This window comes from Nelumbo lutea, chromosome 1 (genome assembly GCF_056320005.1).
Source record: "Nelumbo lutea isolate HS-2025 chromosome 1, American lotus-T2T, whole genome shotgun sequence".
NCBI lineage: Eukaryota > Viridiplantae > Streptophyta > Magnoliopsida > Proteales > Nelumbonaceae > Nelumbo > Nelumbo lutea.
This window is the reverse complement of record NC_142684.1, coordinates 187,688,508-187,713,476: the sequence shown is the minus strand read 5'-3', so window position 1 is coordinate 187,713,476 and position 24,969 is coordinate 187,688,508. Positions and strand designations below refer to the sequence as shown.

The 24,969-nt window shown below is 38.5% G+C and overlaps 1 protein-coding gene across 1 annotated transcript; it reads right to left on the bottom strand.

Annotated features, from left to right (window-relative positions):
• Window positions 1–9,824: 9,824 nt before the first annotated feature.
• Window positions 9,825–12,654, bottom strand: LOC148879902 (cytochrome P450 86A8-like). Its single transcript, XM_088961630.1, has one exon. The coding sequence runs from the start codon at window positions 11,897–11,899 to the stop codon at window positions 10,214–10,216; it is 1,686 nt and encodes a 561-aa protein (XP_088817756.1). The 5' UTR covers window positions 11,900–12,654; the 3' UTR covers window positions 9,825–10,213.
• Between the last annotated feature and the right edge of the window lie 12,315 nt (window positions 12,655–24,969).

Below are 24,969 nucleotides of genomic sequence, written 5' to 3'. Positions count from 1 at the left end.
ATGCAAGAGAGCTTGGCAACTTCCTGTGGCAAATAGAACAGTACCTTGTTGCCGCCAATGTGATTGATGAAATGATTCAGGTACGTACTGCTACTATGTATTTGACTGATGTCGCTATGTTGTGGTGGCGCAGAAGGTGTGTTGATATAGAACATGGTACGTGTGTTATCCATACCTGGGTTGACTTTAAAAGAGAGCTGAAGAGACAGTTCTACCCAGAGAATGTGGAATACCTCGCTCGTCGCAAGATGAAGACTCTTAAGCACGGCGACTCCCTCCATGACTATGTCAAAGAGTTTTCAGCCCTCACATTAGAAGTCACCGATATGTCAGACAAGGACTTATTGTTCAACTTCATGAATGGTCTAAAGCCTTGGGCCGAGCTCGAGCTCCAACGACACAATGTTCAGGACCTTGCCTTCGCCATGGCTGTGGCCGAACAACTTAGTGAACAAAGATTGTCGGATGACGAAGGAAGCAGACCAGCCAGCGCGCTTACCACACACTTGAGTGGGGGAAATAGACAACCCAGTCCCCCGAAAGAAAAGCCACCCTTCAACCACAAACCAGTCGAGCACCACAAGGGGAAGCAGCCACAAGAAAGTCAAAGCTACTACAACAATAGATATCAAGGGAGACCAAGCCGTCCTCCCATTTGCTACATTTGTGGGGAGGAGCACTTCACTAGGAATTGCCCAAAGCGAGCAAAGCTGAATGCCCTCATTGCCAAGCTAAGTGATGATGAGCAGAGTGATGGGGAACGGAGTACCCAGGCGCCAAGAGTGGGCACCCTCCAACTTTTCAATGCCATGAAGAAGAAAGGGGCTACCTCTAAATAGCCCTCCTCAGTCAAAAGAGGACTGATGTATGTTGATGTAACCATTGGCGGGAGGCCAACCAGGGCCTTAGTTGACACAGGGGCCACTCACAACTTCATATCCATTGCAGAGGCCAAGAGACTAAACTTGGCCATTTCCAAAGAGCCTGGCTGGCTCAAAGCAGTTAACACAGGTGCCAAACCTATTGAAGGCATGGCCCACCAAGTATGACTACAACTCGGTACCTGGGATGGAGAGATTGACCTCTCTGTCATCCACATAGATGATTTCAATATTGTCCTTGGAATGGACTTCATGATATAGGCCAAAGCTGCACCGGCGCCTCACCTCGACACCCTGATGATCTTGGACGAACAGTCACCTTGCATGGTTAACATGATCGGCACCGCCAGCACCAAGAAGAAGCACGTCTCTGCCTTACAACTCCAACACCACCCTCCACCATTGTTGGCAGAGAGATCTACGACTACCACCATTGCAACAGGAAGTGATCGCAGTAATTCTAGGAAGAAGTCAGCGTTAGTGCCAGTGCCGCCACAACAACAACAGTGGAAGCCACCGTTGCAGCAGAAGCTGCACACCCCCACAACTGGTGGGCTCGACAGAAGACCCAAGGTCGTATCAAACTTTGCCCACGCCTACTACCACAATCATCGAGGAGAGCGAGTGCCACCCGAGCCATCTAGGGACCACATTCACATCATCCCTCAAGATAAATTCCGTAGTAGCCTTGTGAGTCACCCTTGGGGAAAAATGCATGGGAACCAATACCCTAACAATCCAAAATACCATGTAGACCCAGCCTTGGCCACCAACTTTCCTACCACCATCAGGAACAAGTCAAAATCCTACCTTGAAGCAGCCAAGCAGGGACTTAACTTAGGGACTAGTCATAGGTTTTCCCACCATCAAGAACATCCACTAGCAACCTACCCAACCTACTATATAGGCCTTGGAAGAAACCCGGTTCGTGGAGCAGTCGAAGAACCTTCTTTCACCAACAACAAGTTCAAGCCTCAAACAGAAGATAGTCTTCGAGGACGAAGACTGAATTGAGTGGGGGAGACTGTAACAAGTGTTCTCTTCGCCGTGCCTTCAAGTGCCAACCACCATGCCTACAGCCGCCACTCCAGCATCCAAGTGTGTGCCATGGGTGGACTATGCATGTACTTTTGTATGGGGGATTGCCAATGGCACTATTGTAATATTGTAGTATTCTTTTCCACCTTTTTGATGTTTCTTATTGTAACTCCCCCAAAAGCTTAACGTACTCTTTGAGGGGAGGTAGGTAGTCGAGCGAGTTCATAAGCGTGTAAAGGTTAAGCACGAGATCCCCTCGACATTGTATTGTGTGCTTGTGCTTGCCACTGATTATTGCAATACAAATAGCCTTTTGCTAATTCGCGTTCCATCTTGTTGCCTTTTTGTGTGTGTTTGCTTTGTTGCGTAGGCTTACTCGCCCCTTTCGAGTGCCACACGGGGCCCCAACAATTATCCCCGTGACAAATAGGCGGCACAAACATATGATTTGCCTAGGTATTGTTTGCTATTAATAGGCCCCAACTCCTATTCCTGTTATTATTCTAATGGACAAATTTTTATCACCACACATAGATGAGTCTGGATCTGCTTCTCATACAATGCACCTCACACCGACCTTACAGCATGTCCTGGCTGCACATTAGGAACACCTTTTGTACTTGTATTTATTATTCATGGGGAGATGTTCCCATTGTGTGAGGTGTGCTTTGTGAGGAATAGATCCCAATTCCACAATGACAGGTCATTTACTTATAATTTCATATTTATTAAAATCTATCCTCTAGTTTGCATATTACTAAATATCCCCTATAGTTTGACATTGTTTTACTTAATTTGATGTCCATCATTCAGGAACCATTTATACATCTGTCTGGAAATGGTCATGTGACTTCTTAAAATGCACCTAAAATGTAAAAGACATAGGTAGGGGGTTTTATTCCAAAAAAAACTATTAGTTATCAAATCATGTGCACTCCACACCTTCTCTAGATCAATTTATAATATGTGTATGGGGAGGGAGTTGTTTGTAGAAGGTGATATGAGATTATGGGTATTTTTGGAATAAAAAACACTAGATCCATGCCCTTTCACATTTCCCACTCATTTTAAGAGACCGCACATGGTCATTCCTAGATGCAAATACAAATGATTCATGATAAAAGATTGATTAAGCACTGTGGTTGCAAACTATAGGGGGTGTTTTAGTAATATGCTATAGGTTGTTTAAATAAATGAATCCCCAGAAAAAAGAACAAAAAAAAAAGAAAAAGAAACAAAGAAAACGAGTTCATATTTACAGCCCACAAGGGGGTGCCCCATAATGTCCCACAGTACATCCCGACCTTGTATTGGGAACATCTCCCGATGAGTCGGCTATCATGGAAATGGGCCCTTTTAAGGCCCCTGGACCAGATGGTATGGCTGTTTTGTTCTTTCAAAAATTTTGGGATTTGGTTGGTAATGATATTACTCTATGGATTCATGGTCTCTTTAATGGTAATACACTTGACCTAGATTTCATTTAAACAAATCTAGTTCTCATTCTTAAGTTTTTCTACCTAGTTTTAGTTAATGGTTTTTGGCCCATCAGCCTTTGCAATGTAATTTATAAAATTTTTGCTAAATTACTTGCAAATAGGCTGCGACCATTATTACATAAAATAATCTCACCTTGGAAATCTGCATTTGTCCCAGGCAAGAAAATTGCTGGCAATGTTTTAGTTGCCCGTGAAATTATTCATTTTATCAAGAAGAAAAAAAGGTGTTTTTGCTTTCAAAGTTGATATGTCTAAGGCATATGACAAGATTGGATGGGTGTTTCTTACCACAATTATGCAAAAATTGGGATTTAATGAGAAGTTTGTCAAGCTTATTCACTTGTGCATTTCTACACCTTGTTTTTCAATTTTGGTCAATGGAGAGAATTCTAACAAGTTCTTTCCTCAATGGGGGTTACGCCATGGCGATCCATTATCTCCATATTTGTTCATTATGTGCATTAATTCTCTATCTCTCTTGCTTTCAAAACTTGCTGAGGATAAGAAATTGTCTGGAATCAAGATTGCTCGTGGATGCCCAATAGTCTCACATATGATGTTCGCCGATGATTTAGTAATCTTTGGCAAAGACACGGTATATGAATTTGAAAATGTAAAGGAGTTCGGGGCAAGAAGTTAAGTATGCAAAATCTGGTATTCTCATTAGTAAGAATGTGCATCACCATCTTCGTAATATGTTAGTTCGCTTCCTGAAGGTGAAATGCATTTCACAAAGAGGCAAATATTTGGGAGCCCCTTATTTATAGGCAGAAACAAGAATGAAGTTTTTACTTCGGTGGTAAAAAGGGTCTGTGATAGACTTAATGGTTGGCGTGCACATACTCTCTCATTCGTAGGTCGGGTTTCACTTGTGACTCATGTGGTAATTGTAGACCGTTATGCCTTTAGCTCTAATCAGATTGATGTATCTTTTGACATTTATTGTAAATGAATAAAAGTACATAATTTATTCATGTAATTTTGGTGTGTTTCTGTGTAATACCCTTAAATTGGACACTTATGAGACTCGTGTTAGTTTAGAATCTTCACAGTCGTTGGATAGATCTAGGGAAATTTATCTTGCCAAGGCTGACACTGATGTACCGCCAAGTTGGTTGGGGTGGCTTGTCTCAGCTACCAGGGTGAGACCTGAGGTACATGTAGTGTGGTTTTTCTTGAAACCCTAAATCAAACCAAAATTCTAGTATTGCCCCAGACCTTGGAGATAGATGGGCAAAACTGGAATGTTACACCTGACCCCTAGACTCGATTATGGTACCGCACTTGGTGTCGGATCGGACTGTCTTCGACATGCCAATCAGTGAGATCCTTAGAGGGGGTCAAAACCTGGGTATGTTGGGACAATCCGAGAATTCATCTGAGTGGGTGATCATAGTGATAGGATCAGCCCCTTTGTCGGACAAAGTGAATGATCGGGGATGCACTCTCTCTGATGGAAACCTAAACTGCTGACAATTGATTTCAACCATTGAAATTTGTTTTTGCAAAATATATTTATATAGAAATATACATACACACACACACACACACATATATATATTATGGTTTCAAAATGTTTGCAAAAGGTTTTAATTCCCGGGATCCATGTGAGTGGAGAGTGCAGCATTGTTCCTTGCAGCCGAGGGAGAGGTCGTCTCTTGTCGGGCAATGTTTGATCATTATGGGCTAAGAGGTTAAGTGTAAGACCATTGAGGGTAATACTTGATGGGCTAATCTTGCATCTACCCACAATCCTTGGGTTTTCATAAGGTGCATTTAGTGTAAATGTTGGCCCCATTAAGAGTCCATAGTGATGGACTTAGGGGTTCACTGTCTCCTACAGTGAATTCGGCCAGGCCTTGTAACAAAGGTTGGGCTGAATCCATGTGGCTGATGTGTAGATCAATGTTTGGGTCCCACGCCATACAAAGAGAGTCAACTGGGAAGCAGGTTAAGATGTTAAGTAAGCACATAAACTTAATGGGCCTAAAGCCCAATTTTGAACTGGATTAATTAGATTAATTAAATAGGGGCGAATCTGGGTTTGGATCAGCAGATAAGGATAAGAGGATAAACCTTGTCCACTTAAAGAGTTTAGATCCAAATAAAGATTTGGATCAGGAAACTCCTAATTTGATTAGGATTAAGCTGATCTTGAACTGTAGATAAGATAAAGGATTATCCTTATCACTTACAGAGTCTAGATCTAAATAAAGATTTGGATCAGGAAACTCCTAATCAGATTAGGAGGTTGTCTCTTTAAGGCTATAAATAAGAGAGTAGGGCAGACATGAAAAAGACACCAGATACAAGACAACAATCTGCAGAGTTCTTCCCTGTTCTTGCCACCCTACCCAGTTCGATCTCCACTTGTGGGAATGATCAAGAATTGTTCTTGATATTGCTTATTGATAGAAGAAGCAATCTGAAGTCGTATTCACCAGTCCTCTACTCCATTCTTGTTAAGGAATTCGGTTCTTGCTGAAGAGTCGTCCTACTGATCTTGCTTCACCACATACTGTGTCATCTCCAGTGGAAGCGGGTTTTGGTTATCTACTTGGGCATGAACACCTCAATTAGGAGTTACTGCTACTTCGTATCAGGTATATCCCTCTCCTCCCTTTTGGTTTTAGATCTGGTCCGATTTAATTCAAGATTGATCATTGAAAATGCAGTTTTCTAAAATAGGGAATGCGACTCCCAAATGGGAGAGAGAAATTTTTGAAATTTTGCTCAACTTTCTTGTAGGGTTCGGCCATCCGTATGATGGATTTCTCATCCCTTTAGTAACAACTATTCCTACTTATATGATATCAGTACTTTCACTCCCCATAACAACTTGTGATGACATAGAGAAGGTTATGTGTCATTTTATTTGGGGTGCTTTTGATTCGAACAATTTCTATTCGACAGTTTCATGGCAAAAGATATGTCTACCGAAAGTTGTAGGTGGCTTAAGTGTGAGACGAACGAAATACTTCATGATGAGGAGTGGATGTCTGACTTAATTCTTACTACTACTGTGTTGTGGAAGATCTGGGACACTCGTAACAAATGCATTTTTCAAGGGTATTCGGCTCAGCCAATGGATGTACTTCATAGTGTGTATCGTTTTTGTGGGGAATGAAGTTATATTCAACAAACAATACATGAGGATGTGGGAATTCAACACATTTGTAGGAGAAAGGATTCAAACTGTGTCCATGCTAAGGCGGATGTTATTATTTACACTGATGTTGCGGTCATTAATGAATCTAGTTCTGCTGCATGGGTGATTACTGGGGTGAATAATAGGTTCACCATGGCGGGAATTACTCCATCTCCTCTTAGTGATGTTAAAGGTGTGGAAGTATGGGCTATTCTCTCTACTTTAATACATTGCTCTACATTCCATTATCAAAAAAATTGTGTGGTAAATAACAATCTCAACGTGATCACTGCTTAGAGGAGAATTGCTCTCTGCTCAACCAATTATATAAAGCCCACAAAAGGCTGATAAGACTAGAATTTATTAACTAACAATTTTTGTGCCTTTAATTTGAGTTAGGAGGTTGGGATAATTAATATAATTCGGTAGGTAACTACATATTTGGCCTTTATGTATGTCTCAATCAGTAATTATGTGTTGGTGACTTATTATCTTTCCAACTTAATCATCTCAAACAAAAATAATCTGAGATATGATGGAATAATCCCTCCTTACAACACGATAGCAACAGGGTACAATTTTTTTAGAGGTCCTTTTCAATCAAGAAAGCAAAAAAGAAAAAAGCAAAAAAAAAAAAGTCCTTTCAAGGTAGCTCAACCAATGAGGATAACCTTGAATATTACTGTGTTTTCTTTTTGGTTTGTTTCTGTGTTTTCTTTTTTTTTTTTTTTTTTGTTTTTTTCTCATATGAATAAAAAAAAAAAACTGTAAAATCGTATGGAGGAAATGTTAATTTGCTTAGCTTTTTGATTACATAAAAAGAAGATGATGACATGGTCTAAGAAATAGTGCTCGACTGACATTACCATTAAATGGCATTTATTTACAATATTAAATGCGTATACTTTATACACTCCTAGTAGCCCCAATATTTAATATTTATTTTGCCATATTATGAAAATAGGCATTTGACTCTGGTTGGTTGCAAGCAAAATGAAGGAACATAAACCATTTTATGAAAAAGCCAAACAAATTAAGTTTAGGTGGGTCTTTATTGCAAATGAAAAGCTCAGGGGGTTAAGTCTTACTACCCTCAAAGTACAGGATGTTAATCTGTAATTTACCCAAAAGGTGGCATAAACGTATGATGTGACTAGTGTTATTTGTTGTCAGTGGATATGACTCATGATTCCTATCCACGTTGTTAATGCTAGTGGATTAACAACGTTATGAAAAAATAAAGGCGAGGCATAACTTAAAAGTTATGAAAAAATAAATAATTGAAAATTTGGCTACTTAAGCTCTTATCAATTTGATAACTTATTTAATGACAAAACAATAAACTATTCAGTTTGGCCACTTAAGCATTAATCTCTTATCAATTTGGGGAATTCACAAATTAATTCAACACTATGCTCTTATCAATATGTTTTTAACAAATTAACTCACTTCAGCCACTTTGTGAATATTGTATTTCATAAAATCTATTATCAAATCATTAGAGAAATTCAAGTACGTAAAAAAAAAGCTTGAGATTAGGAACACATTTCTTCATGAAATATTGTAAAAAAAATTACGTATGTTTGTAATTCAGGATTTAGGAATCAATAATGCATTTCAGACTTTTAGTTCAAGAATGTCGGAATGCATTTTTGTTTTCTGTATGAGAGAGAGAGAGAGCCGCTTCACCAAACGATTATGATTTATGAATTATGAAAGTTATTAACAATTCAACACCTCTACAAATTTGCCGCTCCACCCAGTTGAGAGTTTGAGTTAAAAAATAAGACAAAAGTGAACAACTAAAACAAAAAATGAGAAGAGGTCCTATACACACGATTTCGTGAGAATTGAGAAGTAAGACAAAAGTGAAGTGAACTGATAAGAATTGAGAACTGAGAAAAGACTAACCTCTATTTGCAGATTTTGCGAGAATTGAGAACTGAAAAAGTGAAAATTTCCTTGAGCTGCTGATGTGAATTGAGATCTGAGAAAAGTTAGAACTTAGAATTGAGATTGAGAGCTTCTTGAGTTTGGTCAGTGGAAAGAGATTTGGTCGATGACTCAATGAAACCCTATATTTTGGGGCTTTTATTTTATTTTTTTAATTTTTTTTCAAAATTACCCATGCTGAAACTACCTTTTTCCCACCCAAACCCTGTTCACTTAAGGCTACCGCCTCACAAAATCTGAGGCGCAAGGCTAAAGGCCTACGCCTCTCTAAACCTGAGGCTTACGCCCCTTGACCTAAAACAAAGGCTATTGAGGCCAGGTGAAATTTGGTCGCCTCGCCTTGAGGCGTACTCCACTTGCCTCACCTCGGACAAGTGAGTTCTCATACCATATGCACTCCACACCTCTAGACCAAGTTATAATGTGAGGAGGGGTTTTGTTTGTAGAAGGCGACATGAGAACTACTAAGGGTATTTTTGGAATAAAAAGTACTGGATCAATGCCCCTTTACATTTTCCGCTCATTTTAAGAGACTACATGATCATTCCTAGATGTAAATACCAATGATTCTTGATGGAAGGTTGATTAAGCACAGCAGTTGCAAACTAGAGGATGAGTTTCCTATAAGGGGGGTATCTAACCTTTGTGAATGTGTTGTTGACTTGGTGACCTACTATCTTCCTAACTTAATCATCTGAGATAGCTATGGAATAACCCTCGTCCCCTCCCTACAACAAAAGGCAAAATCATGTGCTGATAGCAACATTAGTACAGAAATTTTGTAGAGGTGAGAGGTCCTTCTCAATCAATCAAGAAATCAGAAAACAAAAAGAAAAAGGAAAAAAATTCCTTCATTCCAAGGTCATGGTATGTCAACCAATAATAAATATAAAGCATTTATGCCTACCTACTTCAAGAAATGAAAAACACAAAAGAAAAATCCCAGAAATCAGTTTTTTAAACTCAAATATTGCTGCATCAAAGCTTAAAAATGATTTGGTGATGAGCTTAATTTGCTTAGCCTATTCAAAACATATTTCAATTTCAAATAGAATAAAAAAGAAGAGGGTGACATGGTCCAAGAAATAGTATCCCTCCAATGACATTTACACCATTTCTACCAAAAAGAAATGGCATCTACACCATTAAATGCGTATGCTTTTTTTGGAAATTGCTTTTTAGTTTCTACATTGCATGATTGCATGTAAAATGGTTGTGAAAAAAGTGATTTTTTAACATTCCTTCTATTTTTTCATAAATTATGCTCCCATTCAAACAGAGACAATAAAAAAAAAGCCCAACAAATTAAATAAAAACATAAATTCGATGTTTATATAGTAAAGAAAAGGCAGAGCTGATGCCTCCCATGATCTACAGAGACCCAATCCCGTGCCTTTTTTTATCAGCAATCCTTCTAATAAAATCAATTCAACCACAATTTCTTCTTTTTTTTTTTTCCTTTTTCACAGTTTTTTTCTTCTTCATGGATCCTGCTTTACCTATTTTCACATCTCCCCTTTTCATTTAACAAATTACACCACCCTCCCTCTCCCTCAACAATTCTCTCTCCTCCTCCATAAACCATATAAATACACTATTTATCTTCAATAACAATAATAATAACAATAATAATAATAATAATAATAATAATAATAATAATAATAATAATAATAACTGTACACTTCCTACACTCCCTAATTTACCTCAACAACCATTTCTAGCCCAACACGGCGACCATCACTTACGGCTTGAGTCCCGCCGTTACAGTTAACGGTCATACCGTCTACGACCCGGCCCCATGACTTCTCCTCAGTATTCTCCTTCGGGATAGAAGCGGCAATAGCCGTCAGATCTCTTTCGTGCACGTTAACCTTCAGCCCGTACTTCATGAACAGCGTCAAGGACATCTTTTGCTCCACACGGTGCCCCGGTGCTACGGTGAGCCGGTGCCGTAGCAACACCGCTGCCGCGATCGACTTCATCTGCAGATAAGCTAAGTCCTTCCCTAGACAAATCCTGGGCCCGGCATTAAAAGCTACGAACTTGAATGGGTGTTGTGCTTCGAATTGCTTCTCGTCCGGTGATAACCACCTTTCTGGTCGGAATTTCAGGCAATCCTCTCCCCACGTGAACTTCATCCTGCCGGCAGAGTATATAGAATACGTGATCGCCGATCCCGCCGGAACGAAAGTGCCGTCCGGAAGCACGTCATCGGCGATTACATGCTTCGAATCCTCTGGCACTGATGGGTAGAGCCGAAGGGTCTCCGACAGTGCCGCTTTCAGGTAGACCAGTCGGTCAACTTCCTCGAACGCCAGGGGCTCGTCTACCCACTTTGACGGGTTGTCGCCACGAGTTTCCATGAGAACGGTGCAGATCTCACGTAAGATCTTGTCTTCCACATTCGGGTGGTGGATCAGCAACCAGAAGAACCAGCTGAGGGCCACGGACGATGTGTCACGGCCGGCCAGGATGAAGTTGAGTGCAACGTGCTGTAGGAATGCATCCGAGTAGGATTCCTTCTTCTTCATGAACCTCGAGAGAAGGTCATCGTGTGGAGTTCCTCCTTCGTGCTGACTCTGTAGCTCCAGCTTTCGTGTCTTGATCACACTGGAAAGGTACTCCTCTACGTGTTCGACGCTCTCAGTCAAGGTAACTTCCATGCCAAGCCGGAGCAACTTCTTCAGCTTCCATATGACCTCGGGAAAGATAAAGCGCTGGAGCGACGCCTCCGTGGCTCGGTCGAAGGCGGTGGCGAAACCGTTCTCCGGCAGCCCAGGAGATAAGGTCTGCGGGTCCTTACCGAACGCCAAACCACAGATGTTGTCGAAGGTGAGGCGAAGCAAGAGGTCTTGCAGATCGACGGCCTTGGATTCCAGCTGAGCTGTCTTCAGAATGGGACAGAACCTCAGTTTGATGGCTCGGTTCACCCATCGAGCCATGGCTTGGCGCAGCGTCCGAGTGGTAAACTCGAGAGCAGCGGTCTTCCTCTGGAACAGCCACGTGTCTCCATCGGAATTGAAGATCCCTTCACCAAGTAGATCATGGAACACAGCCTGCCAGGTGGGACCCTTTGGGTAGTTGTCAAATCGGGTCTTCAATATGTGCTCCAGATTCTTCGGATCGCATGTGACCGTCACGAGACCTTGCTTTCGCGCCAGAAAGGGGATGGCGCAGATGCAAGTCTGGTATGTCCCTCCACACGCTCGAAGATTCTCGGCGATCCATTCGTGCATGCGATCGGAGTTCTCGATCAGCCCCGGGAGGCTACCCAACAAGGGCCAGACACGTGGACCATTTAATGACCGTGAGATGAATCTGAACCAAAATAAATAGGCTACAACGCCAGCAACCAGCAACATAACCGTAGACGTCTCCATACGTGATAAAGCTGTTGAACTGCAACCAATCACAGTCGCCGGTAAAAGAAATTGCCGGGTAAATTAACCGGTTCTAGTCCGGTAAAAACCGGCTGGGTTCGGTTCTCGAAGTTGGCTGAACGTAGAAACACTATATTTTCAAGCTGAACAACTCTGAAGCTGATCCTCGAACAAGGCAAACTTCAGGTAAGAAAGATAGAAACAGATCACGTTTCTGATGAGATGTGCCGGTTCTCCGTGTCTCCCGCTTCTTCTGCTAGCAGCATTGTATGTACGACGTAAAATGAAGGAAACCCAAATGTAGAAAAGAAAAACCAGAGAATATGAAAACTGGAATGCGGAAAAGAAAAGGAAAAAGGAAAGAAACTAGATAGATAGTGCAACTGGAATGCAGAAAAGAAACTAAACCCAGGTGAGAAACCTGGGTTTTTTACGTCGGAAAACCAGATCTCGACGAAGGAGAGGAGATCAAGTTAGAAATGGGTGGTCTATGACTGTGAACAAAAGATAAGAGGATACATGGATTTATAGGTGAATTGACATTGAAGCTCAGAGGCAATTAATGTGACCAGACGATTCATGAATTGCTCCATCTCTCTCTCTCTCTCTCCATCCTATTAGGCTCCTAACACTCTGAAACCCGCCATTAAATGCCATCAGAGGTCGTTGGGAATTTAAGGTAGACCAGCCAGGCCCCGCAAGAGAAACCACTTGGACAAAATCGAACATGGGTCTCCTCTTAGCCAAACCCCAAAGCCATGCAATCTCTCTATCTTACTCTCCTACATACATATACACATTACACATATACAGACACATACACACACTCACCTAATTCTGCAGGTAAGGAGGTCGTCTTAAATTCACGCATTCAATGAAGAGACGAAGTAAATGGGATTAGTTGACGGATAAGAAACAAAAATTAAAAAAAAAAACCGGCAACCGGCATTTAGAGTCGTGGCTGTTTCTTCTTGAGTAAAAGATGAATTTAAATAATTAGGATTAAAAATTAAAAAATGCACATTAATTGTTCCCTTAAACACACGGGATTTCTTTTCTTCAGTCTTCTACTTGAGAGTTGAGACGGTTTGGGGTTGGGTGAACGAACAACGAGAAGAAGAAGATTTAAAATCCAGTCTTAATTAAACTCCAACTTTATCCGAATATATATAAGAATCTGAATTCCGTGTTACTTTGGTGCAACTTATTCGCTACTAACTTTGGAGCAACTGTTTCCTAACACTAATACCCTTAGCTCTACAATCCGGTGAACAGATAGGCGGGGGTCATTCGGAATAAGTCAAAATGTGGGACTCAACACTGAATCAAAAGAAGTCTAGAAGCGCATTAATTTGACGTTTACTATGAGCTGAGCTGGTTTTCGTACCTCTATGAAGCTCTGTTCTGCTCTCTCTCTCTCTCTCTCTCTCTCTCTGCAAGCTTGCTCCCAAGTTCATCACTTCACCCTGGATTGATGAGTGATGAGTCAGTCGAAATTCTGCATTTGGTTCAGTAAGGGGGACGGGCTGGGTTTAATTTTACTCAAAGGGTTTGGTGAATTCCATTGTTTTAATTTCGTTTGTATTAATCGGTGGGATGGGTCCCTCAGGATCTCAAGATTCTTGGGTGTGGATAAATCCCTTAAAAGAATGCAAGAAAAAACCGACCCACCATGGTACATCAATGCACGGGATAAAATGGGAGGTGTTTTTAATTCATTGTCCATAGTTCAATGTAATGAGTAATGACCACAGCAGAGTTTCTCGGCACCGACTAATTCCAAGTGTTCGACACTGAGTCTCAGAGAGTCTTTTGGTCAACGCATAGACATTGCCAGGGTGTTCTAAACTTGAAATGATAAAGGCTAGGCCCAACTGCCCAAGTCTGAAGCTGTTTTTGGATAGCTGTTGAATTGGTTGCGATTTGTGAATTAGGCTGTGTAACTCAAATTCCTATTCCTCCTCCATTTTGTTGTGTTAAATGAAGTGTGGAAATGGAATTGATGGATCCATATGAAAAAAAAAAGCCCAATCAATGAATTGGATCCTACCCATTTCATACGCAAATGAATTGGATCCTACCCATTTCTTCTCCCTCAATCCACCAAAGTGTTTCAAAATAAAAACCCAAACTAGGGATTTTCAAATCAATTGAACTTAATACCCATTAGCCATTACAATTCTCGATTGCCAATTTTCAAGCCCATAATCCAAATGCAACCTAAGACTGTAGTGGGATTAGAGGGTGAGAACCTAACTCTACATGTTTTCAGATTTCGCCATTAGGGTTCTATTGTGTAATGGCGTGGAGTTTGAAAGTTCAGATTTTCAGCACCCAATTTCCCATTGTTGTGGTTTTGTATACTTTAAAGCATTTGAACTCCATGGAATTGGGCAGGAATATTATCAATTACGATGAAACTTACTTATCTTTCACTCTTTTGCACAGACGGAGGAATCATACCAAGCATTAAAACTAGGGTTGGTGTGATGCAAGGAAATGAGTCGAAGCTAGGCTGATGCAAGCCTCGTGGCAAAACTTTTGACATGGATCTCCATTACTAGGGTTGCCGCTTCACAGTGGCCTCCAGAAAAAATTCGATATATATATATATATATATATATATATATATATATATATATATATATATATATATATATTTTATATATATTGTATGTATAGCTTATTTTAAATGGGAGGGTAAGATTGAGAGTAAATATTTTGTGAAGTTCTTTTTGGATTAAGCACTTGTTTTGGGTGAGGATCATACCAATAAATAAGTCCAAATGACCACTCACTCAAGAAGTCCAAAATTTAAGTTTATTCAATAAATGTTTATTTATTTTAGCCCATCTTGATCCACTATGTCATCTTGAAATCAAGGTTTTTAAAACCGATTCAAAGAATCAACCCGTCAGGGGTTCGGTTCCCGGGTCGAACGATCGGCCTGTTCTGACAAAAAAATAAAAAAACGGTCAAAACTGTTCAAAAAGTTAATCACCCAAATCAGCGATTTACTGACCAAAATCAACGGTTTTTGAGAAAAATCTGATTTTCTGAAAAAACGGAACTGGTCACCTAACTGATTCTTGGGTTTACTGGTCCGACCATCCGATCTAGTCCGATTTTGAAAACCATGCTTGAAACTATATTTATATTAACCCTATTTGAAATAAGTGATTTTGCACCTAACACTCATGAGCGCATATTAAAATAAGCACTTAATTATCAACTAAGCTTTCCAGATATTACTAATAAGGTAGGACTGCAAACGGTATCCAATTGTAAGGATCCGATTTTGAATTTGATCCTGGATGATTTGAACTATCCACCCTTATCCTATTTCAATAATATCAAATTTGATTCAATTTAAATATATAATATATACTTCACTTTTATATTGTATGATTGTATCCATTAGTAAGATGGTTTAAATGTTGTGTTTTAATTAAAAATGTCAGGTTCAAGTTTAATACAAGTAATTTTAAATTAAATTTATTCATGAAATATAAATTTGAATCTACCTCTATCCAAAGCATAAGTTAATTATTTAGCTCTCATGCATATCCCGTTTGCATTCGATTTTCCATATTAATTTGTCACTCAACGTTCAATCTTCAAAAACATTGTGCCCAACTGCCCATATCGATCAAATGTTGAACTAACAACTTGTGGGAGATCCTACCAGAAGAAGATGATAGGTGGCATTTGATAATATTTTTCAGACGTCTAATGTTTAAACAATTTTGTTTCTTTATGCTCAGTTTGCAAAGAATATAAATGCAAATATGTATAGTGCAAATGCATATAAAATATAAAATATAAAATAATACAAAATGTTTAAGTGTGATTAAACATGGTCTTGTATTTTAGTCTTACCACGATCAGATGCATTTTAGAATTGATGAAATGGCGTTAATTATTTAATAATAATGATATTTTTATTTCTATTTAATAATAATAGTAATTAATAACATTTTTAATATTATCAAACAGTCTATTTTTATGGGTAAAATAATGACTTCCATAGTTTCAGGCCTTGGAGAATTGCTCCAATTAAAACGGTCTGATATTTTCAAAGTCTTTAAAAAGCAGAAAATCATCTATATACTTCTTTTTAAACATAAATAACTGATTTTTTTTTTTATTTTCAAACATCAAACTTTAGAGTTATCAAAAATCACTTTAGTTCAACATTTGATTGATATGGACACCATGTCTTGGTAGAGTACGCCATCTAACCATAAAAAAAAAAGGATTATATCTCTCCATGAATTTAACATACAAGTCACAAGAGATTAGGGGTGGATTCGAGCCGAATTCGGCTCGCCAAGGTAGTATGAGGCTTGAGCTCGAGCTCAAATCAAAAGCTCATAAGATCGAGTTCAGCTCGGCTCGAGCTTGACTTGAGAAGAATGTTTTATAAATATATATATATATATATATATATATATATATATATATATATATATATATATATTATTTGATATTTTAAAAAATAAGAATTATAATAATTTGTTATTATTATTTATAAAAATAAAAATATTATATATATAATAATTTTTATAATTTTGTATATTATTATTATTATTATTATTATTATTATTATTATTATGTAGCTATTTAAGTTCGACTTAGGAGTCTTACAAACTGAGTTTTATTAGGCTCAAATTAGAATTCGGCTCCAAGTTTGGTTGAAACTAAACTAAGCTGAACTTTTAAGGAGCCAAACTCGAATATAAAGAGTGCTATCCTGGTTGGGGTGAATATGAAAACACGAATGATATTTGCCCACTTTGCAAGGAGGAGAAAAAGAATGTATTATGAATTTGCATTTCTTGTTGGTGGTGGTCTCAACCCCTCAATAAAATGTAAATACATCTACCTTTGCAATAAATTCAGGGCATCACATCAACCGATTTTTTACGTCAAATTGATGATTTGCTCGCATTTCATTATAGTGTGGGGGTCGCAAGCAATACAATACCAGGAAATGTTGTCGCATTTCATTATGCACTTATTCTTCAACTACTCATCAAGCAGCATGGCGTTTGGTGGATAGTTTATTTTCCTTGTGGATTGCTACCCTTTCAGCACAATTGATAAGGAATGGATTAATCAAAGTTGGTGGGAGACAGACGGTGTGTCTACATGCAAATTATTGGTTCCACTACCCTCAGGTAGGGGCTGTCAATGGATCGAGTTCGGTTTGAACCTCGTCCTCGTCCAGACCGTAACCAATTGGACCGATTTGGACGGTCCGAAGTGTTACATCGGACTGGATTGGTCCAAAATTTGATTGCCGGTAAATTAGTGAATGGACACGGATATAATTCAAATACTCAATGGTCCGTTCAATTGTCCATATAATCTTTTTCCCTCTCTATCAGAGGGTTTATCTCCGGCAATGATTATGCATTTTCTCTCTCCGATAGTATATTAGAGAGCATTTTTAGATGATCTTTTCTTTAACCGATGATAGACGGTCTCTTCTTTAATTGATGGCATACTATATAGGTTTCTCTCTCTTCGGAAATATTACAGTGTTTTCAAACAATTTCAGCAACGATCTCTCTCCTTCATCTCCGGCAACGATTCCAGCCTGAGATGTTCTCTTTTTCTCTTCGGTAGTATTTTAGAGAACGTTTTCAAACAATTTCAGCAACGAGATCTCTCTCTGTCTCTCTGTTTTTTTATTTAACAATTAAAGAGAGCATTGATACAATAATAACCTTGTTCCCAGATCACAAATACAAAGAAAAATTTAGGAATTCATCAAAACCCGATCCATCCATTTTCATGATAAACCTATTATGGTCATCCAGAAATTTGACCCTAACCTGAGTCACCTATCCCCTTGACCCAGTTCGTCCCATTACCTTCACCACTCAAACCGAACGTGCATCGAACGGTCTCTATCATTGTGGAAATTTACTTTCTTTTTATATTTTTATTTTCTATTTTGATACATTTTTCTATTTTGTGAAATTTTTAATCAATGTTTTAAATACCGGTTCACAATCGGAATCGCTTTGGCCATTGTTTTTTGGGTCAGCCATTTAACCATTGGATTCAAATGTATGGCCCGATTCAATTTAAAAATAAAAAATAATTAAAATAAAAAATGACAAAAAATGGTCAAACTGGTTGATGGTTCAACTGCCCAGGTCAATGGGTCGTTGATCAAATTAATGCTTTTTGGCCAAGATAAGGGTTAAGGGTGAAACTGAACTGGTTGCCTTGATGGTTTTCAGGCTGAATGGTCTGACTGTCAACGGGTCAATGATAGTTTGGAAATCATGTTTTTAATACATTTCTATAATTTTTTAGATATTTTTTTTATGTTTCATTCTTGGAAAGGATTGGACCAACTCCAGTCTATTTGCATTTTAATTGGACCGATTTGGATCTAGCTTGTATGGGTTTTGGACTGGAATGGATTTGGTGTATTTGTAAATGAATCCGATCAGATTGGACCAATTGGACCAAATCTAGTCAAATTGACATCCTTAGTTATTCATGAGTTTTTTGTTAGTAAGGATGAACTGGACTTGGATTGGATCAGATTGGACTCAACCTGATCCATTTGAATTTGAATTGAATTGGATTGGATTGGATTGGATTGCAGCAATGTTGTAGTTTTTTACATGGTTTTCAAAACCGGATTAGACCAGACGATCGTATCGGAAAACCAGGAACTGGTCAGGTGACCGGTTTTGGTTTTCCCCAAAATCAGAAATTTGCCCAAACCCGTTGATTTTGGTCAACAAACCGCTAACCCGAGCAATTAATTGTTCGAACCGTTTTGACTGTTTTTTAATTTGTTAAAATTTTTATTTTTTGTCAGAACAATCGGACCGTTCGACCTGGTTTTTTATACATTTTTTTTCTGGATTTCTCATGTTATTTTGGTGTTTGGTCCAATTTAGATTGAATTAGACCCAATCCGACCCATTTATAAATTAATTGGATTGGATTATGGCAGGTGTTATAGTTTTTTATTTTTCAAGATTTTTTATGTTATATTGGTATTTAATTTAATTTGGATTGGATTAGACCCAATCCAGTCCATTTGCATTTTATTTGAAGCGGACTTGATTTATTTGGATTTGGACTAGATTTAGTCCAATCCATTTATAAATGGACCAATATTGAATTGGACCAAATCCAGTCCAATGGTGCATATGAAAACATAGAATAGAAACTAAGTAATAATTTGACAAGATTGAACCCAACCCCACAACGGTATTGCCAAAAAGTTATCTATTCATGTTTATGCTTTCTATGTTTTTTTTTTTTTTTAAATATACATATTTTTTTGCTAATCATGCAGTAGTGCAAGATCCAAAAAAGTCGAGGCAAAAAACACCAAATACAGAAAATAAGAAATGTGAGAAAGTGGAAAACCAGGTCACTATCTAAGGTTGGATTTCTATAAAGATTTTGGTTTGGTTTGGTTTTATCATAGAAACATCACAACCCTTTCTTCCCATAAAGAAATTCTTGGGTTTTCCTTTTTCTTTTTCTTTTTTTTTCTATCTCATAAAGTTTCAAGTGACGTGGCAAATCATGAACCAAAAATTGCTTATTTTCAGATTTTGTTTTTTCGTTTGACGAAAGTAAAAAATTTAAAGTGGATTTACCGAAAAAGGACCATATCTGCTTCCCATAAGCTGTTTCCACATCTATATGCATGGGACATTATAATTGTCTAATATTTTTCTGCGTCATTCATAGGAGATGTGAGAGTGCTAAATATACGAATATTAGAAATTAGGCATTTTTAATATTTGATACAATTCATTAAGATTTCTAGATTAATTAATGCCCATCTAAAGAGAGTGAAAGAGAAAGAAATACAAAGGTCGTACGTGAACCAGCTCGTTGCTTGAAACCCGAGAAGAGATCAATTTGGAGGGTGGTTGCTCTTTATTTATACGTCTATTCCTATTAATTAATCTTTAGTTGTGTTGTTGATGTGGATCTTGACTTCTTGTGGGCTGTGGGTCCTCAAGTACAGTACTTAGGAGAAAATCATAGACCTAATGGGAAATCACAGCATCCACACGAGAGAAAAGAATAGATGGGGTCCATGGGGAGGGTCGTACCGTATGTGGTAGGTTCTATCCATGAAGACTGCTTTTCAACGATTATTGTTCTACACTGATCACATTAATGCTCGTAATCGTATATGCGTTTAAAAGTAGCTGATGGGAATGAAGCGAGAGGTGCAAGTTGGGCTGGATTAATCCAACCCAAAATTGTTGGACCCCCAAACTGGGTTCAGCCCATCGGTTTGGTTCAACCTTTTCACATTCTTATTTTGCCTTAAAAAATAATAATAATAACCCAACCAAGGTTAAGCAGTGTATAGGAATATGCATGCATCTACATTAACAGCATGAAGGCATATTGGACTCAAATGGGGTTGCCCAAGGCCCAAACCTTAATCTAACATGAAGTTAAGTGGGGTTCATATTTTTCAACCCCAATCCTAACCTGACCTAATATTTCGAGATTGGGTTTGAACTGGTTTGACCCAAATTGCTGAAAGAATGGTAGGATCCATCTAATGGATGCTATGAAGGTTGCAGAATGGGTGGGCAAATTTCAAAAATTTTCCTACATTTTTCCAACTGGGATTTATATTCCCTAAATTTAGAATACAATATTCAAGGATCCTACTTGAACCATAATCGAATCAGATCTAAACCAAAAGGAAAGAGGGGAATTATACCTGATCTAGAGAAGCAGTATCTCCCAAAGTTGGTGTTCATTCCCAAAGAGGACACCAAGATCTGCTTCTGCTGAAGATGACACAGGTATATGTGGAACGGAACCAGTAGAGTGCGTCCTACACACTGGATCCTTCGCAAGAATCCTCTGGAAACTCTGAGCATAAAATCTTTTTCAGTCTTTTCTGCAAAGCTGATGTCAAGAAACAATTTCTTGATTTCTTTCTTCTTCAAAGATCGAATCTTGTAAGAAAGAATGGTGGCGGTTGGAGGAGAACTCCTGAGACGAAGATGGCTGAATAGATTCTCTTCTTTTTGGAGTTTGTATGAGATCCAATCTCTATTCGCAGGATGCTTTCTTGCTTGTACAAAACCCCTGTTCGAAATTTGATATTGATCTCTCTTAGGTTTTCTCCTCCTTTCTTCTTGATTAAGAAACCTCCTAATTAGGAGTTATCACAATCCAAATCAGTATTTGGATAGGGGATGATCTTAATCCTATCAGTAGATTAAGTTAGCTTACTCCTGATCTTATCAGGAGGTTACCAGATTCAAATCTGATTTGAATTTGGTCTCCAAAAGTGGATAAGATTAAAAGGCCCAATCATTTTCTAACTTTAATCTCAGATACGCCCCATAGATGGGCGATCATATCAGCCCAGCTCGAAATGGGCTTTTGGCCCATTTAAGTGTTCAGTGCTTAACTAGTTTCCAATATGCTACCCAGTTGGGCTTCTTTGTATGGCGTGGGACCCAAGAATTGATCTATACACCAGCCACATGGGTTCGGCCCAGCCGAATGCATTGAAAAGCTCAGTAAACCCCTGAGCCCATCACATGGACCCTATGGGCCCAACACTTACATTAAGTGGTCCCTAGGCCGAGCCATCTTATAAAAACACAGGAACTGTGGGTAGGTGCAAGATTAGCCCATCAGGTACTATCCTAAATGGTCTTACACTTAACCTCTCAGCCCTTAATGATCAAGCATTGTCCGACAAGAGAGGACCTCTCCCTCGGCTGCAAGGAACAATGCCGCACTCTCTACTCACATTGATCCCGGGAATTAAAACCATTTGCAAACATTTTGAAACCATGCATATACATACATATATATATATATATATTTAATTTTGCAAAACAAAATTCCAACGATTGAAATCAACTACCGGCAGTTTGGTTTCCATTAGAGAGAGTGCATTCCCGATCATTACCTTTGTCTGACAAAGGGGTTGATCCTGTCACTATGATCACCCACTCAGATGAATTCTTAGACTGTCCCAACATACCCAGGTTTTGATCCCCGCTAAGGATCTCACTGATTGGCATATCAAAGACAGCTCGATCCGATACCTAGTGAAGTGTCATAATCGAGTCTAGGGGTTAGGTGTAACTTTCCAGTTTTGCCCATCTGTCTCCAAGGTCCAGGGCAACACTGAAAATCTGGTCTGGTTCAACGATTCGAGTAATCCCATACTGCATGTGCCTTGGGTTTTACCCTGGTGGCCGAGATAGGCCATCCCAACACTTGGTGGCACACCAGTATTAGTTTTGGTAGGATAAATCTCTCCAAACTTATCCAATGGCTATGAACATTTAAAACTAACACGGGTCTCTATAAGTGTCCAATTTTAGGGTCTTACACAGAATTATACCAAACAACATGAATCAAACATGCACTTTATTTATTTACACTAAATGTCAAAAGTACATCAAATCGGATTGAAGCGAAGGGCATACAAAATTGTCTAATAGTTGCACCACTAACTAAACAACTTCACATTGATTAGTATTGGAATTGGACTGCCTGATATTTAAATCCGGTTTGGCCGGTCACAATTACACCTTCATATGAGATATTTTATATGAAAAAATATGAATAGGCCCAATGTAGATTTTTGAATTTCATTACAGACGTATAAACATTTAAAATGTCAAAAACCCCTACTTTATACACCAATGCCCTCCGCAAAATGTGGTATGAGAAAGGAATCCGGATCTGCTGCACTTTTGCGCTCCTGAATGGAAATGCACAATAAATGCAGTGCAAAAAAAAAAAAAGGTAAATATCATTTCAATGGTACCAGCAAAAATGGAACTTTTTGAATGGAAGTGTAAGAAAAAAGCGACGAATTAAGTGGAGAAATCTGTATCTACTTACCACACAATTAATTGGTGGCCGGCCACGGCCACGTTCATCCAGCTACATATTGGGAGTATTGATGATAAAAAATACAAGGAGATATTTCTTATGTGCGGCTATGTTTAAGTGGCTAGCAAAGTATTGTGATAGCAATAGGCACCCTTGGTCTTGAAGGAGAGGAGGAGTGTTTGACAGTACATTGGTCCTTTAATCTCCTACCCTGAGTGCCTAATGCTACGCACAAGAGACTCTAGATATTCCTAATGCACCGCAGCAGAGCTGTGTAGTGTCTTGTAGGTAATGTCAGTAGCATTTTTGTAGATAGTGCCTGGCTATGTTTGGTTTGAAGGAAATAGTAGGGGAATGAAAAGAAAGGGAAATAAACTTTTACAAACTTTGTATAGGTTCCTTTTCCTACCTTTTCCTTCAAATCAATCACAGCCATGTTGTATAGGGACAAATGATGAAAATAAAATCACAAAAAAAAAAATCTAATCATTTGGAGAATGTTGTGTATTTTGGTCTTAAATAATGAATTCGGATTTTATTCTCACAAAACTGTCCTCACGGCCTTTTTCAACTATGCATTGAGATTTTATTCTGGGAGATATTCTCAATGCACAGCTGCAAGGGGCTGTGAGGTGAGAATGGAATCCAATTTCTGTGTCTGAAAGTCTGAAACCACAAGTTCTGGAATAAACCACACCCATGGTAGTATTTTTATATTTTACATAGAGGCATGGTGTGTTCTCACAAACATTGGTATATGAAATGTGTTGGTTTCAGGTTTAACACACCTTATACAGAGAAGGTGTACAGACCTCACCACGAAGACAGAGATAAATCGGGCTGTCCTGGGCATGGGGTTTTAGGTTCATGGGCCAATTTGATCCAACACAATCCATATATATTTATATATTTTTTATATATATTATATATAATAATTATATAATATATTAATATATAATTTTATTTTCAATTTTATTATATTATTGTATATACATCAAAATTCATATAAAAAAATTAAGATCTTTTATAATTTGTCTATTTTATTAATTTATGTTAAAATTTTCATTATTTTTCAAAATTTTTAAAAAACATGACTTTGCCTGATTCGTAGCCTAACCGGGTCCAAAACTTGGCCCGCTGACCAGCCCAACCTATGGCACGGCACCGGCCCATACAGACTCGGGTCATGGGCCATGTTGGGCCAACCTCCAAAAAATCCTAAAGGAAGAAAACATAGCCCAGCTTGACCCACTTTACACAGGCCGCACATGGGCTGTGTTGTACCGGTCCAGCACGGCCCAATTTACACCGAGAGCCAGAGCCTGTGGTTCCTCTTTTAGAGGCTGACGGATGTTGAATGAAACTGATGTGAACAACCAGGTGATCGGCTGTCGGTTTCATGCATTGAATCAATACAAACAAAATTAGAGTAGTGTGGCATGGTTGGAATTTGGAAATACAGGAAACAACTACCAAGTTCATTGAAAAATGTTTAAATTGCTGAAACCTCTCCTGACGTTTCTGGTTGTTTATAAAAAGAGGCATGAAAATGTTGCTTCTTTTCAAAATTTTCTTTCATAGAAATCACTACCTTAAACCCTCTCAATCTCTTTTCAGAAATTGATTTATTTTTCAAATTTGCCCTTCATATCAATCACTCAAAGGTAAAACTACATTTTTAAATTCTCTTTGTTATTGTTATTGTTTATAAAGTTTGTATTGCTTTTTTCATAGAAACCAGTCTTGATAATAATTTTATTGGTATTTGGACATTTTTATGGATTTTATTGAAAGATTCTGACAGAGGGGGTCTAGTTGCAACTGTATCGTAAGGTTCAAAGGAGGTGATTGCAATAACTAAATTTTCAGAAGAGGTTTCAGGATTCAGCAATTTACCCTTTTCAATTTACAACGTTTTTAGAACCACATATTACTGGCTTCTAAAATAGTCAAGTCATTAAAACTATATTTGGTATGAAGGACTTTCCTTACTTTTTCCTTCAAACCAAACATAGCTAAGAGAATACCTTATCCTAGTCTGTTCTGAAACTAGATGAAACACAAAAATTACATTATATTAAACGCCACCTTAGCCATGTTTCATGGCTATAATTGGTGAAGACCAGTAGCTGAGGACTTTGGATGGGCTACAAAGGCCACACAACCTATCAGGAATAAACATG

Coding starts and splice junctions, on each gene's coding strand:
- LOC148879902 (XM_088961630.1), bottom strand. CDS start 11,899: ATGGAGACGTCTACGGTTATGTTGCTGGTTGCTGGCGTTGTAGCCTAT.